Consider the following 15717-nt stretch of genomic DNA (forward strand, 5'->3'; position numbering starts at 1 on the left):
GATCCTGAGAGAAAACCATTGAAGCAAACTGGGAAGCGTAGAGAGCAAGGAGTCTGATCCCATACTGCAGAGGGCAGGGCTCCTTGACTCAGAGGCACGGCCGCAACCTGGGTGGGAAGATTGCATGCCCTGTGTGCAGCAACAAGGAAGGCATCCACGCAGCCCTACCCTTTTGCCAAGTTTCCATGGTAGGGGTGTCAGAAGCAAGGGGTGGCATGCTGCGTGCTCACAATGTGGGATGTGATCGGCCCTCTCTTGGCGGAGGAGCGATTTATGGTCTGCAAGCCATTAGCTCTCAATCAGTGGTTGTGGAAGGGCTCAAGCTGCTGGGCTGGTCTCTCCCACTTTGCCGCTGACTGCCAGGGCTACTTCTGGCCTGTCACTGCCAGCTGGTGAGGCCAAGTCCCTTTTGGAAAGGGCCTGTGGACTTTCCTACTGACGGAAAGGAAGCATTCAGGTGAACCTGGAGACAAGTTCCTATTCTGTGAGGTGGGGTGGGGGCATTGTGGGTGGTTTCTATTCTTCTCATTCATTTGATGTAACCCAATTTCTCTTGACTGATTGCATCCATCCCAATGTAATTATGACTTCTTTAGTTTTGTCTGGAGTTTGTTTTGTTTGGAGGGTATTTTTGTATAGATGGAGTGGAATCCCTTTGAGAACTGCAACGTTGCTACTAGGGCAAGACAGGAATATGAATTAATTAGGCTGTAACTCCTAGGTACAGCCATCTGATACCCTAGTCAGATGCATCATTCATGGGTCCCGCCTGCTGGCAGGCAGACTATCCCTCTTTCCTAGAGAACAAGCAAAGCCTTTGGAAGCCTAGGGCTTGGGCTTTAGAAACAGAACTTCTTTATTGTCTGTGAAGGTTTTTAGGATCTTGTCCAAAGCCTTGTGGAGTCAGTGGAAGGCTTCTTCCTTTGATTTAATAGGGTTTGAACCAGAACCAGGTTCTGTGTTTGAGTGATCCCTTCCCCTGCCGTTGGGATTGTCAGTCCAACATCCCGGCTCCACATGAGTCAGTTCCTGAGTGGGATAGGATTATTTATTTCCATTGCGTTCACTCCCAAAGGGCCAATTCAGGATCTGTCCCTAAAGTGCCAGGTACTGTCCAAACACGTGGCATCTCAGCCAGGTTTTGGGACTGAGGCAGTTCCCGCTCCTTAAAGAGGAATGAGAATGAGGCATCCTAAAGAGAGCTGCACTGCTCTGACCTGGGTGCTTTTCCACACCTTCGATAGGCCATGCCTGGTACCCCGTTCTAGGCAGGATTGTTGTCTGTCTGTGCTTAAACCAACTGAAGAAATGTGGTGGGTTTAAAAAAAAAAATCTCTCCCATAAAAGGCTTGATGGGACCAATCAGAAGAGAGAACTAAAGATGATAGAGGGGTTTGTATAGCACCTAACACAATAGGGTCTTGATCCACAACTGAGGTTCCCAGGCACTACCATGGTGCTAAAATGTAGAACTATTCAGAAGGGGACTTTCTGAGTATCCATGGACTAGGTGCTGGACCTTCTCTCACTTCAGAAAGCCTATTTCATGAACTACAGGTCTCCAGACATTCAATGCCCCCCCTCCAAGTGTCTCTTTCTTCTCTTCCTTCAACCTGACAACAGAACTCCCACACTCCTTGGGATCTAAACTTCAGTCCTTGCTGCTCAGTTCAGACATCGCACATATGTGGCACTCAAGGGGAGTTCCCGGAGAGCTTAGTGCCCTGTGCTTTAGGTACTCCGGCTTCTTGACTTGTCTCTGCCGCTTTGCAGTCAACTTGGAAAAATAAACACCAGCCCATGTGAGAGAAATAAAACTGAGAAAGTATCATGTGGAGCCAGAAAACCAACTCCAAGCACAAAGGCAACCGGCACGCCATTAATTTTGCATGTTCCTCCAGAACCTGGTGTAGTGAGAGCATAAATATTTCAAAGCATTTTTGTTTTTTTAACAACTGTATTATATTTTTGATTGACTGAAAGCTGTTTTAGAATACGCTTGGGTTGTGAGCTGCTAGTGTGAAGTGATGCTATGAAATGTTCTCACTCTGGTCAGAGATGGAACAATTATTTCACTGAAATCGTCATGATACTGAAAGTAGAAACAGGAGACATTTTAGACACTCCAGAGTGTGGGACGGTTACTGCCGAACTCTAGCCTGGAAAGGGGAGAGTCTTTAGACACTCATTTTAAGTAGGTTGGGAAGGAGGTTATCTTTATTATTCCTCTGTTTTTGTCACCATGCCTGTTAACCTGAATCTGTGATGTTTTTATCTGGTAACTACACCAACTTCTGACTTACATGGCATAAGACCTTGACTGCACTGTGATTGTAACCACCGGTGAAAAGCCCTGCTGTAGAATTGACTTACACCAGCTTAGATCACTCCCAGTTCAGGGTATGCTGCATTGGTGTAAATCTCATCCATGCAGGGGGATTGCACTGGCACAGCTACAAGAGTGGCCAAAACCCAGTGTAGACAAGACCAAAGTGAGAACAGAATGTGAACCTTCTCATCTGTCAAACTCTCACATCAAAGGCAGGGAATGAGGAGCAGATGGTCATGATCAGCTGTGAACTGAATGGCTGACGCATCCCTGGTGAGAAGTTGCGTTGCTGCATTTTCGTATCAGAAGCCAAGCTGTGAGCCTGTCAGTGATGGGGCACCTGCTGTTCTGCTCACCTGCTTGTTAACACATGATCTGTCCAAATATTGCACTTTTCTTTTTCTTAGGGATTAGAGCCCACTCCACAAACAAGCACAGAGACTGTACGCTTTTTAAAAAACAAAAAAAAACAAAAAAAAAACCTTCTGCGGTTAGTCCATCTCCTGCTTCCTGAGACAGCAAATTACTCCATGTGGACTACCCTGTGTCCACATGAATTCTGTTTCTTTGAGCTCCGCCTGCAAAGAGCTGCCTGCAGGATTACGGCATGTCATTGAATCGAAAGCTTTGCAGACAGGGCTTCCTTGCATTTTCTTCTACAAGAATGAATGGAGCAAACACTTGCACAGTGTTTAAAAAAAAAAAAAAAAAAGGCCAGCCCATTTATTGACATTATTTATTGATGAAGTGAAGCTTGCACATACAGTATCAAAGAAATTATTGAGGATAAAATATTTAGTTCAGGAAAGCACTTTAAAGTTAAGCTGCAGGGGTTTGGAGGTGGAGGAGCCATGGTGACATACTTTAAGTGTGAGCCTTTTTTGCAATGAAGAGTGATTAACGCTAGCTGGAAGAAGCCTCTGGAAGTTGCTTTACAATAGCTTAGCCTACTTCTGAACAATTTCCCTTGAAGTTTAGAATGGAAAAGTATCGCTTGTGTCATAGCAAGGGCTAAGCCGCTCCACTTCAGTAGCTTTTCAATGGGTGAGTTTAAACATTCTGGCTTAGAAGCAGAGACCCTTTTGGGGGAAGGAGTTGTTTTGGGGATCAGAATTACATAAAGAGAAATTGTTCCGTTTTCAGGGCATTTCCTCTGAGTAATAATTTATTGACTGAAAAAGTCACCAGCTGAAATTTTATTTCCTTCTCTAATAAATTGCTGTATAAATTAAGAGGATTTATTTCTAATGACAGTAAATAATTCTGGAGGTTGACCAGTAAAAAACCTTTTAAGTGATTGTACAACAAATTAACAAATTATTTTTCATGATCACCCTGAAACTCACTTTAAATAAACCAGTAAAATTAGGGAACCAAAAAACACACTTAGAGTGTCACACGGAGGTCGCTGCTAGAAATTAGAGATGCAAGGGCCTAGTGCAGTGGCTCTCAGCCTTTCCAGACCACTGCACCCCTTTCAGGAGTCTGATTTGTCTTGCGTCTCCCAGGTTTCACCTCACTTAAAAACTACTTGCTTACAAAACCAGACAAGAATACAAAAATGTCACTGCACACTATTACTGAAAAATTGCTTACATTTTCAATTTTACCATGTCCCTATAAAATAAATCAATTGGAATATAAATATTATACATATATTTCATTGTGTAGTATATAGAGCAGTATAAACAAGCCGTTGTCTGTATGAAATTTTAGTTTGTACTGACTTCACTAGTGCTTTTTATATAGCCTGTTGTAAAATTAAGCAAATATCTAGATAAGTTGATGTACCCCCTGAAAGACCTCTGCCTGTCCCCAGGAGTGTGTGTACCCCTGGTTGAGAACCACTGAACTTTGGGTCATAGTCCAAGTTTCTTAAAGTGCTTTGTGCACTCATGGCGCCCTATAAATGTTTGTTATATTCTTGTATCTGCAGTTGGAAACTCTGGGTTACGTTGTCTTATCCTATTCCTAGCATGCAATAAATATTCAGAGGAGTTCTAGGTTTGGCATGTTAATATCTAGAGGATGTGCTATTAACACCTACAGCACGTTTGCTGTCCCAGCCAAGGGGTAGTAATTTTACCTGTTGCTGTGATACGGTTGTGCATGACACACGGTGCTTTCTGTGGGGCTGGGGTTCCAGGGCCTAACGAAATGGAGCAATTTCTGAAAGATGCCAGATTGGGGGTAGGGGGCAATGGCAGCATCAGCAATAAACTGCCATTCAAATTCCAGGGTCCAAGAGCCTCCGGCACAGGACGATGGCTGGAGTGACCTCTGGCAATTGCTGTTGTAGTACAGTGAATTTTTCTAATAACCAACGTGGATGAAGGGTTTAGAGCTGAATGCGTAGCTTCTGTGTGCATCCCGCACACTGGCTGGATTCTTCTCTGAGCTCCTGGGGCTTCACGACAGCGTCACGCCACCAACTTCAGCAGTGTTGCTCTGGATTTACACTGCTGTAACCTGGAAAAGAATGTGACCCACTGAATCCATTGGTGGGAAACTGCATTTTGCTGGCATTTGTTTTAGTCCGGGGCTTTGGCCTACACTTCCTGCAAGGAACTTTTAATCTGGGATCAGGGAAGTTTCCCTGCTTCTCCTCTGGAGGCACTAAAGGGTCACATGCAGATTAGTTCTGATTCACTGTGTCTGGGGTGCAGGAACTGCTCCTTGTCAGATGGGTGACCTAGTCTGCCAGGATGTTAAAAGTAATCTGCAAGGACACTCTTCTTTTCCCATCCCTCCTCAGGGCTGCTTTCTGCCATGATGCCTACAACAAATGATATGGGATAGCGGGCCTGGGGCTGGAAAGAAGAGAAGAGTGGGTACGCTACAAGTTTATATTTGGATATTTCCCTCTTCTGTCCCTCTGTGTTGTTCATCATCTTAGGTGCAAACCCTTTGGTACAGGCTCAGTATCTACCTGTGTGTTTGTATAAGGCCTAGTCTAATGTGTCCATCATATAAGTGTAATTAATAAAATAACTAGTAATCTTGGCAGGAATTTTAGCATTATTTTTTTTTTGTAAATACTTTGGATCTCAAGTTTATTTAAACTACCACACAATAAAAGCAATGGGCCTGATTCTCCATCACCATGCACCTCATGGCCATCACACCAGTGCAAGTTGGGTATAAAGTGCTGCCAGACCAAGATGGCCCATGTTTTATACTCTCTTTGCACTGGGTGTAAGTGATTGCACAGGGAGCTCGGTGATGCAATGTCAGACTCTGTGCATCCAGATCAGTTACCTCTTAGGAATAACCTCACTGCAAGGGATTATTGCAATGAGAACCTGTAGGATTGCACCAGCGTTTTATAGCTTCTGTCCCGGCTAGCAGGTCTGGAATAGCCTGGGAGACTTGCCAGTCAAGATGCATTCTGTGTTGTTGTAGCCGTGTGGGTCCCAGGATATTAGGGAGACAAGGTGAGTGAGATAATATCTTTCCTGTTGGTGAGAAGCCAGTCCCATTCAGGATGCAGTCACTGTAATGGTCAACTGTTAAAGTGGTACCTGGCGTGTACCTGGCTATACAGAGCTAAAAATAGCCTGAGCAAAAATTAAAGTAAGTAATTTTGAATATTCAAATGGAACTTTACCACCAGTGTTGAGTCCCGGTAGGAGCTGATCTCAATGGGAGCTTTTTGCTGGAGGTTTTGATTCCCAGGAGTTTTGGACAATGTTGTTTTTGGTTTTTTTGTTAGGGTTGGGGGAGGCCTGGCTGGTTGGCTGGGCAGGTTGTTGGTTGGTTTTGTTTAGGAGGATTTTTTGGTAAGTGTGTGTTGTTGGGTTTGCATCGCAGGGGGGTTGTGTTTGTTTAATTTGTGCATACTAGAGGGACCTCCAGTATTGTGAAGACTTTGGTGACGTCAATAGCAAAACTATTATTAACTTCAGTAGGGGCAAGAAGTCAACCTTTGTCATCGGGAATTTCTGAACTGGTTGCAATAGAATTGGAAACTGCAATCAAGGTCTGGAGAGAGCTAAGTAAGATTACACTGGCTCAACTGTACGGATTAAGGATCTTTGAGGCAGAAGAAAACATCACTGGATTATAAGGTTTTGGGGCGGGGGTTAATCTGAGTTCAAATTTATGTGATTTTTATTCCCATCAGACACCCACGCACCAAAACAATTTTCGTTGTGTAAAAGTGCTTTACAAATTAATTCACATAATTATATTGATAATCCAGTTTGTTACTTCAATGTTATTTTTCTGGACCATGTGACTGGTTAAACAATTACTTCCTGATCACAGAAGCATTCTCCTGTTCCTACTGAAAGAGAAGCTTCCACATATGTCAGTTAAAAGGACAACACAGGAGAGGGGATGCTGCTGCAGGCAGAAGTTCTGCATTGGAAGGTCTAATATTGCATTCGGAAGATGTGAGAGTGTTTAATAGAGGGCTCATATTTTATGTTTGAAATCACAAAATAGTTTAAAAATGAGATGAGATTGTGTAGCTCTGAGTGGTTAAAATTTTGCCTCCCATTGGTCAATTTGTCCCCTGTTTGGAGAGCCTTCAGGCAGCGGTCACACAAGCAATAACGCTGAGTGGTGTGTTGAATTAAATTAAAAACCAAGAGTACGTTACAGGGAAAGAAATTTCCCCACACTGGAGTGTTCTTAGCATTTCTCTAGGGTTTTACTCCGGCGACAGAAATGTTTTAAAAGGGTGAGCGGTGAAACATTCTTGCTGGGAGATTTTATTTTTGACTTTGATCCGATTTTAAGAAAATTCCATAAGAGCCATCTTGCAATTACCCCACAGCTGTCAAAGAGAGAGAATACATAAGCCCCATTTCCAATCATAGTTAGGGCCTCCTTGGAGCCAATATCCAAATCTGGCCCCTGCACCCTTTCTAGATTGAGAATCTAAAGATACTTAGTTTTGCAGGTGTTAGCCTGTTTCTAAAGATAAATCATAGAGACATACAGGGTGTGTGTGTGTGTGTGTGTGTGTGTGAGAGAGAGAGAAAGGGAGGGAGAATTTTTCATTGAGTTAAAAGGTCCCTAGGAAGACGCAGCAAAATCTTTGTGTGTGTGTGTAGGCTGCTAGCCCAGCGCTCTGACAGCGCCGTGCCAGGGGTCAGTGTTCAGGTGCTGAGCTCTGCAGGCAAACAGATGCTTGGGAGCGCTGTGGAGGCAGCACATTGAACCCCGGCAGGGAAAAAGCATCTTCCCTTGCAACTAAAGTGCCTTTTTCTGCCCGGGAGGAGTGAGCCCGGGACTCGGTTCTCGCTCTTGTGGTGGGGAGATCCCCCAGGGCTCCCCTGCAAGAGGCTGTGGATCAGCCTTCCACGCCCTGCTGGATTCAGAGTAGAAAGGATTTTTAATCTGGAGCTGAACTAAATACCCGATTTCATTACGCGATTAATTCCATGGATGTTAATTGAAGTGGCCCGAGCAAACCAGGGAGAAGGGATTCCAGTAGCTGGTCCCACAAAAACTCCACCCGCCAACCCTGCTTAGCAGGGAATTGCATCATCACGACACAGTCTCCTTGGCACAGTGTATCCAGGAGCAGAACAGTTGGAAGCAGCAGCCTTTCAGTGCAAGGCTGCTGAGAGGAGCTCTCTTTCATGGGTGTCTGATAGACAATGGGATGCCAGGGTAAAATAAAGAGCTCTGCATCAAAGCCAGCTCCATACTAGGTTATTTCTGTCCCTCCGGCTAATCTAAAGTCCTTGTTTACATTGTTACTTTAGTATTCCCAGAACTATTACATTGCACAGCCCTGCTGTCCTGTTCGGCTATCAGATGGGTCCTAACGTGTTCACCTGGGAGCAGCAGGATCTGCTCCAAGCATGGCAGTGGGCATGGCAAGGCAAAGCCAATGCTGATTAATTCGTCTCTTGCTACTTCCATGGTCTTTCCCCCTTTGAATTAATGTGAGCAGAAGAGATCCGTTTCCGTGGCCGAAGTGCTTAGAATCCGACCTGAAACCTTTCTTGTGGCTGTTTGGAATTTGGGAGCTCCCAGCACATCCCGTGTTGCCGGAATGTACAGCTCCTGTCCTGTAATGGTCTCCCTTTTCTCGTGTCCTGTCTTCTGGGGGGAGAGGCTTTGTGTGCTTTATTAGCAAATCCCTCTGAACTAGCCTGTAGATGCAAAGCCACCAGTACCTCTCTTTGGTGGTAAAATTCACCATGACCATTTAAAGGCAAAGAATAAAAATAGATTTTAGAACAACCGCCACACATTCTTACGAAAACACTGCAAACAGCATAGGTTCCAGTCTGTGAAATTGTTGACTCTTGTATTTGAAACCGTTACATTTCTGCTTTAAAGCTTAATAGGACATTTGTTTTTTTCATAAAACATGTAGCGAATACAAGCTGGGTCTCTTCATTGTTGCACTCTAGTAGTAATATTTAAATGCTGCTTTACAGACATACAGGAGGGAGGTCTCTGCTTCACCCAATTTACTATCTAAATGTAGCTGTTGTCACTATTCATCGCAATATTTGGAGATGGAGGGATAGAGACGAGAGGGAGCAGAAACTGAGGGGAAAGAAAACCCCTCCTCCCCCCTTGAGAGACCATTAGTGACCCACAGAGCAGCTGCGTGCAGCAAATGTACTAACACCATCAGCTGGGTCTCTCTAGTTATTCTTCCATGGGAGAATCAGCAACGAACCCCCTTTTTGTTGTTAATGAATTGCTGATTGTTTCCTGCTCAGCTCACTGGTTACTTAATTGACTTAGCCGAGCCTGGGAATCCAGCAGGATCAGTGGCAGCATAGTCACGCTGCCCTCTTCGCTTCAGAAATCCAGCCCTGGATCTGGCAAGGAAGCAGCTATCGCAGGCGTTAGAGAGGGGGAGAGACAGGAATTCCTCTGCAGGGCTCAAGAAGCAGAAGAATTTGGGGGCTTGGCAAGCCTTTTACCTTAAATGAAGGCCCGATGGATGTTTGCTTTGCCTATAACCAGCTGGGTCTGAATGGCCTGGCTCCTGTGCATATGGAAACCTGCAGAAGATTTTACCTAACAGAGCTGAAAGTCCGAGATTAAAAATAAATAGAAATACAGCGTAAATTTATTTTATTTTATTTATTTATTTATTTATTTATTTACTTATTTATCTATTTGCCAGCCGCTGTGTTTAACTTAGTGGCAAACAGCATCCATTAAACTTTGAAAAGCTACTTCAGAGAAACACTGAGCTACACCATCAAGTGTGGGAGCAGGGAAAGCATTGCATGGCAGAAGGATGCAAGCTGGGATGTAAATGGATTTGACTCTATTATTTCTTAACCCTCCCAGTTCATTTAGTTGTGGTTTTTCCCTGGCAGACCTTCTCCTATGACAGAAGGTTGAAATTGCAAGAGCTGCATCTTCTGTTTGTTTATGTGGTGTTTTTGTTTTTGTGGGGGGTTCTGAATATTCTATATTCCCAGGGAAAATACTTCCAACCCGTTTCCTCCTCCAGCCCTCCTGGGGAGAGAGGGCAGTCTGCTGTGGAGCAGAACACTTCCGAGAGCTAAAGTGGGGAGGGGATTTCTGCAACCAAAATAAAGCGAGGACACTATGCAGGTTTCTTTTGTATGCTCAGAGCACAGCATAAAGAGCCGGAGTGCAGAAGATCGACTGAACAGACAAAATGCCAGCAGTCCCAGCCTTGGCACACGTAGCAAATTCCGAGCAGTGGCAATGGTTGCCCGGAGTCTGGGACAGCTGTCTATGCAAAATGCTCCATCCTCAAGTGAATCCACCATGAAACAGCCAGGAATGAAATATAGGTATGGAGAAGACCGCGCTTTCCATTCTGCGGGAAGAGAGTTTCTTGGCCTCTCGTGTAGATGTGTTTCTGATTTCACTGTCTGGTATGCATGTTGAAAGGGGGGTGCACGGATGTGTGTTGTGTTGCCTGACTACATCTATACATTTTCACTGATAAAAATGCTGAACTCGGTGTGCACTGTCCTACTTCTCTCTATTTCTACTAGTTTGCTGTTTTTCTCCTTTCGGTACAACCTTGCGAAGGGTCATCATCTGCTCTCACTTACACTGATGTAAAACCAGAGCACCGCCACTGAATTCATTGGAATTATACCCAGTTTACACTAGGCTAAATGAGAGCAGAATGTGACCCTAAGATTTGGTTTAGGGTTCAGCAGAATCCCTGTTAGCTTTGTTGTTGCTAATTCTCAGACATTCCCGGGGGTCAGCAGCCCACTGATTCCTCATTTGATAGCAGACCTTTGTGTTCAGTGATATCACCAAACATTTTCTGATGCTTCCACCTTTTCCTTTAGAGCGCCAATACATGTGCTGTCGAATAAGAGGGGGACTGTGTCAGTCATACACTCTACCGCTGTTGATCTGTGTTTAGTGATCTGAAAACTAAACAAGACAGACATAACGTGCTCCAAAGAGCCATGCACCAAGGGGTTAGTGTGTTAAACTGGCATGATATTTCAGTAGGGAGATGCCAAGAAGTTTTGTGTGTCTGAAAGAACAAGAATAACATGTATGCTGTACTTTGGCTAATATTGGCATGTGTGACACTTCATACAAGATGTGAATAACAGTGCCAAATATGTCAGGGAGAGGCACATCACTCGGGGGGTGTGAGGTGTACCAGATTATCTTGTCATGTTCAATAACAAGCCATTTTTACTCAGGTCCTCTGTAGTCTTCTAAGCAGTGTGTGTGTGTGTGTGTGTGTGTGTGTGTGTGTGTGTGTGTGTGTGTGTGTGTGTGTGTGTGTGTGAGAGAGAGAGTGAGATAGAGAGAAAGAATGAATACATGGGAGAGATTTTGCCTTAGATTGCAAGGGATCTATTAGCTAAGAACCTTGGGGTCTTCTCTCGTTCCTGTATGTACCTCTCAATTGAGACCCCTGAATGCCACAGCTGTATTTGCATTAAGAAAAAAATTATGACAGACAATTTTATCTGGAAACCATTCAATACATGGTTTGAAAAGTTCATCTGAAAATGTCTTTAAATGCCTGACTTATAAACTTACACCCTACCGTTCTTCAACCTTTCCATCTAAGACAGCAAATTTCTAAGTATCTTCCAAAGGCAAGATAGATCATAAAGACCAAAGTAATTCCAGTGCCAAGAGCATTAGTTAAACTTCCTGGATTGCTGAAGATTAGGTCAACCATAGCATTGCTGGCTGGTTGGGTTTGTCCGCGTTTTAGTGGTGGATAAAAACATGCTGTACAATACACTGAGGGTAAAAGCTGCCTTTCTCCTCGCCCATCCTTTCCTCACTACCCAAAGAGATCGCCTCTTCCTGTGTAAAGATCTTAAAATGATGAGTGAAAAATGAACCATGTAAATGTTATTTGGCAAAGATTTTCAGGAGTGACCAACAATTTTTTGGGTGCCCAACCTGAGAGGGACCTAGCATCAGGGGGTGGCTTTTCAGCCCTTTCTGAAAATCAGCCCCCTTCTAAGGCCTCCAGAAACACAAGCCACTTTGAAAATCTCAGCCTTGCAACATCTGAATGTTTCTTATTCAGTATTTATCCCCTTTGCCACATACCAGAGATGGACACACTGCCTCCCACATAGTCCGGAAGCTAGAGATATATGCTATGTTGGGTCCTATTTCTCTCTAGATTGTAACTTGCGTAGCCAATTATTTGAGACAGAGTTCTGCTGAGGTGAACGTAGACTGGTGGTAATGTTGGGTGACTCCCAGAACAGGGAGAATTTGGGCTTCAAAAAAATTCCACTATCCTTCTGAAGACCGTTCCCCATCAAACATGTGAATCAGAAATGCTGATTCATTATATAGTTTGTTCGCTCCCTGGGAGGCAAGCATGGTTTTAAAAAAACCCAACAAAGTACTGATGGATTGGGTAGTGTAGTCTGCTGGTACATGCTTAATATTTTGAAAAACACATCTGTTACTATCCTCTTCCAGTGCTGAGGAAGGGAAAAGGTCTATCAACTTCCTCATGGAAGTGTCCCTTCACCATTTCCAGCTCCCTGGCAGTACTGAATGAATTGCACAAGCCTTAGGTTGTGTCTTGCTGTGTGGTGCTTTTTTTTTTTTTTGCTAGGGCTGTGTTAAACCGCTAATAACGCAGGTTATTCAGGGAGTATGGGTGCCAACTTGTTAAGAAAGTGTGTGTTTTGTCTTTTAAACTAAGTTGTACATACATATAGCTTTAATACAAGCCTTAACTTCTACACCAGTGGTCCCTGAACTTTTTACCTTGTTTCCCATTTCCCCCCCCCCCCGCCACCCCACGGGGCCAGGAGCAGGGCCATGGCTCTGGGAAAGGAGGGGGTCGCAGACGGGTAAGGGGGCTGAGGCTAGGGCCTCAGCTGGGGACCAAGGCCAGTGGCTGTGGCCCCAGCAACCAGGAATGGAGCTGGGTGGTGCTCCCTCCCCACTCCTATGGGGGCTGGCCCGGGCCCCAGCTGTGCCCCCCCAAACATTCCTCCATGTCCCCTTAGGGGGGCATGCCCCACAGTTTAGGGACCTCTGTTCTACACAGTGAATCAGACTAGTATAACAAGATGTGAGGAATGTTAACCATCATCTACAGTTAGTAACTATTATTACTGTTTAGATTTGCTCTGTTCCCAAATCCTAGATCACTTGATCAAATTGCTGCTTGCCTGAGGCTTCAATCCAGAGATCACTTTCTTTTCGATCCCAGTCCCTGAAAGAACCATCCTGTATCTGGGCTATTTTCATAAATAGAGGATTTTTTTTTACTGTAGTTCATTATAGCCAGTTTCATATATTTGAGTGTAAAATCATTAGGAGCTCGAGCTCTCTAGAAAAATGCCTCGTCACTGAACTAAAGAACAGCTACGTACTTACCGTACAGGCAGGTCTACCCTAGAAGTGCTTCATGGGCACAGCTTCAGAGAAGACTGAGAGGGGACATGAGAACAGTTTTCAAGTACATAAAAGGTTGTTACAAGGAGGAGGGAGAAGAATTATTGTTCTTAACGTTTGAGGATCGGACAAGCAGCAATGGGCTTAAATTGCAGCAAGGCAGGTTTAGGTTGGACATTAGGAAAAACTTCCTAACTGTCAGGGTGGTGAAGCACTGGAATAAATTGCCTAGGGAGGTTGTGGAATCTCCATCATTGGGGATTTTTAAGAGCACGCTGGACAAACACCTGTCAGGGATGGTCTAGAAGATAATACTTAGTGCTGCCATGGGTGTAGGGGACTGAAATAGATGACCTCTCGAGGTACCTTCCAGTCCGATGATTCTATGAAGACGCTGTATGCCAATGGGAGAGCGCTTAATGTCCCAATTTATAGCTTCTTTCCTTTAGTATCTAGGAATCGGTATTGTACTTTGAATCCTGCAAATGACTTTAGTTTCTGCTGGACTGTGGTGGCTGCTGCTGCAGTGTGTTACTATATAGTCTTCCTTTTCCCAGGTCCTTTTATTAGTAGAGGTTGTTAACCATTTAAAAAGGTAAAGGCCTCCACCTTCCTGCAGTGAACCATCCTTCCTAGATGTGCTTACTTCAAAGCGGTAGACACTAAGCTGAGAGAGTGCAAAAGTCCAGAAAAGTTTTAATAGCTGGGTTATTATTATTATTATTTATAATTTGAATAAATAGATTTTTTTAAGCTTGATGTCGGTCATAGAGTTTAAAGATGGAAAAGGTCTTAGGTGATCCTCTAGTCCAGGGGTGGTCAATTTATTTTTTTGTCAGGGTTCAGATTTCTTGGTCAAGGTTCAGACTCCAGAGAAAATAAAAACAATAATAATTATAATAATAATTAATAAAAAGATTTCAAGATCTGTTCAAAAGGGTCTGGCGGTCCAGATTTGGCCTGCAATCTGCCTATTGACTATCCCTGCTCTAATCCATCCCTAGCCAGTACAGAATCCGTCCCTAAGGTGTAGTCTCTAGTGCTGTGTTCAGGCTAAGTTTTCAGTATCTCAACATATAGAGCTTCATCCATTTCCTGAGCAAACTGTCCTACTGTCTGATAAATGTCACCATTATGTACTTCTCCCTGGCACAAATTACCAAAGCCTTTTCATAGGAGCCACATCACTCTATCTTTGTTAGCTGTAGAGCACCAGCCATGGGTGTGTTTGGCCACGTGGCCCAAACTTGCGTAACATCTTTATTTAGAAGTAGGAGTGGATTTGCAGCTGAGACTAATTAAATTAGTTCCACCTGAAAAGCAGCAACATAGATCAGCATGTGATGCCACATGAGTTAAATTCGACTCTCTCACAAATTCAGCCTCTCATTTCATCAGGGTTGCATCCGTGTATGCGAGAGCAGTAATGAGCACTGCTCTCTGCTAGTTCATACAGCTTCTATACATAAAATACAGCCTCATGGCTTATAGCAGAGCTGCCGTGAGGGCAGTGGACTGAAACTGAAATACAGAGTAAAGAGATCCCTCCCCCCCGCCCCCGAAGGCACTCTTCTGGTGTCCCCACATCTTAGGGCACGTCTACACTACAGCACTACACTGATGCAGCTGCGCCACTGTGGCATGTCTGGTGAAGAAGACGTGCTATGCCCACGGGAGAGCACTCTCTCATTGTCATAATTACTCCACCTTGGTGAGAAGCGTAAGCTACGTTGGCAGGAGACAACGCCAGCGTGGATATCACGAAACTTGTGTCTATGCGGGGGTGGCTTTTTCACACCCCTGAGCAATGTAAGTTTGATCGACTTAAGGAGTAGTGTAGACCTGCCCTTAGAGACCAGCTCTACTCTGAAACAGCAGCAATGCAGAGAACAATCTGGGGATTTAAAGACAAGTGAGCATCTCAAGCCAGTTTGTTTTATTAAGCACATTTTCTTATCTTTTCATTTTCATTTTTATTTCTTAAACAAGGTTCCTAATGTGACACAGGAATTGAAACTCCGCCTGGGTCTAACATACAATATTCAATAGCAGTGAAATATGCAGGGACTAAATGAAGTGCACCAATGCTTTCTGATGGCTCACACTAACAGTTATTCCAATAGACTTCCATTAGTCTTTTCTATGCAATTGAACAGACCTGAGCCAGAGCTAATGAAGGCCATTCACTTGGCATGCTTTTTCTGACACCACTTCTTCATAGCGTTATGTTTTTGTGCCACTAGAAAATATCTGTGCAAATCAATTTTTTTATAATGCTTTAAAGATTCTAAACCCCAAATCAAACTAGTTTGTTGAGAGAGGGAGCAGCATGCATTCTGGACACAAAACCAGGAGTCAGGAACTCCTGGGGTCGAAATCCCAGCTGTGATATTGGTTTTCCCTGTAGCTCTGGGCGAGTCATAGACTCTTCTCATGAGTGTTCCCTTCTTAAAACTGGGGTTAAGTTATCTGTATCATATTAATTAATGTTTTAAAGTCCTTTGAAAATTGAAAGAGTTAAATGTGCCATAACGTTGTAGAGTTCATATCTGCTCACCAAATTA

The 15717-nt window shown here is 44.0% G+C and overlaps 1 protein-coding gene across 14 annotated transcripts in view; it reads left to right on the forward strand.

Moving 5' to 3' along the window:
* KCNAB2 (potassium voltage-gated channel subfamily A regulatory beta subunit 2) overlaps positions 1 to 15717 on the forward strand; it is a 109226-nt gene that overhangs the window by 61914 nt on the left and 31595 nt on the right. The window contains exon 1 of one of the 14 annotated variants that reach the window (XM_038377074.2): positions 8789 to 10080. The exons of the other annotated variants lie outside the window; for them this stretch is intronic. Coding sequence (XP_038233002.1) covers positions 9869 to 10080 — 212 coding nt within the window. The 5' untranslated portion in view covers positions 8789 to 9868. Of the gene's footprint in view, positions 1 to 8788; positions 10081 to 15717 lie in introns of those variants that run through there. 14 annotated transcript variants of the gene reach the window in all.

The sequence above is a fragment of the Dermochelys coriacea genome, chromosome 18, assembly GCF_009764565.3.
Source record: "Dermochelys coriacea isolate rDerCor1 chromosome 18, rDerCor1.pri.v4, whole genome shotgun sequence".
NCBI classification, from domain to species: domain Eukaryota; kingdom Metazoa; phylum Chordata; order Testudines; family Dermochelyidae; genus Dermochelys; species Dermochelys coriacea.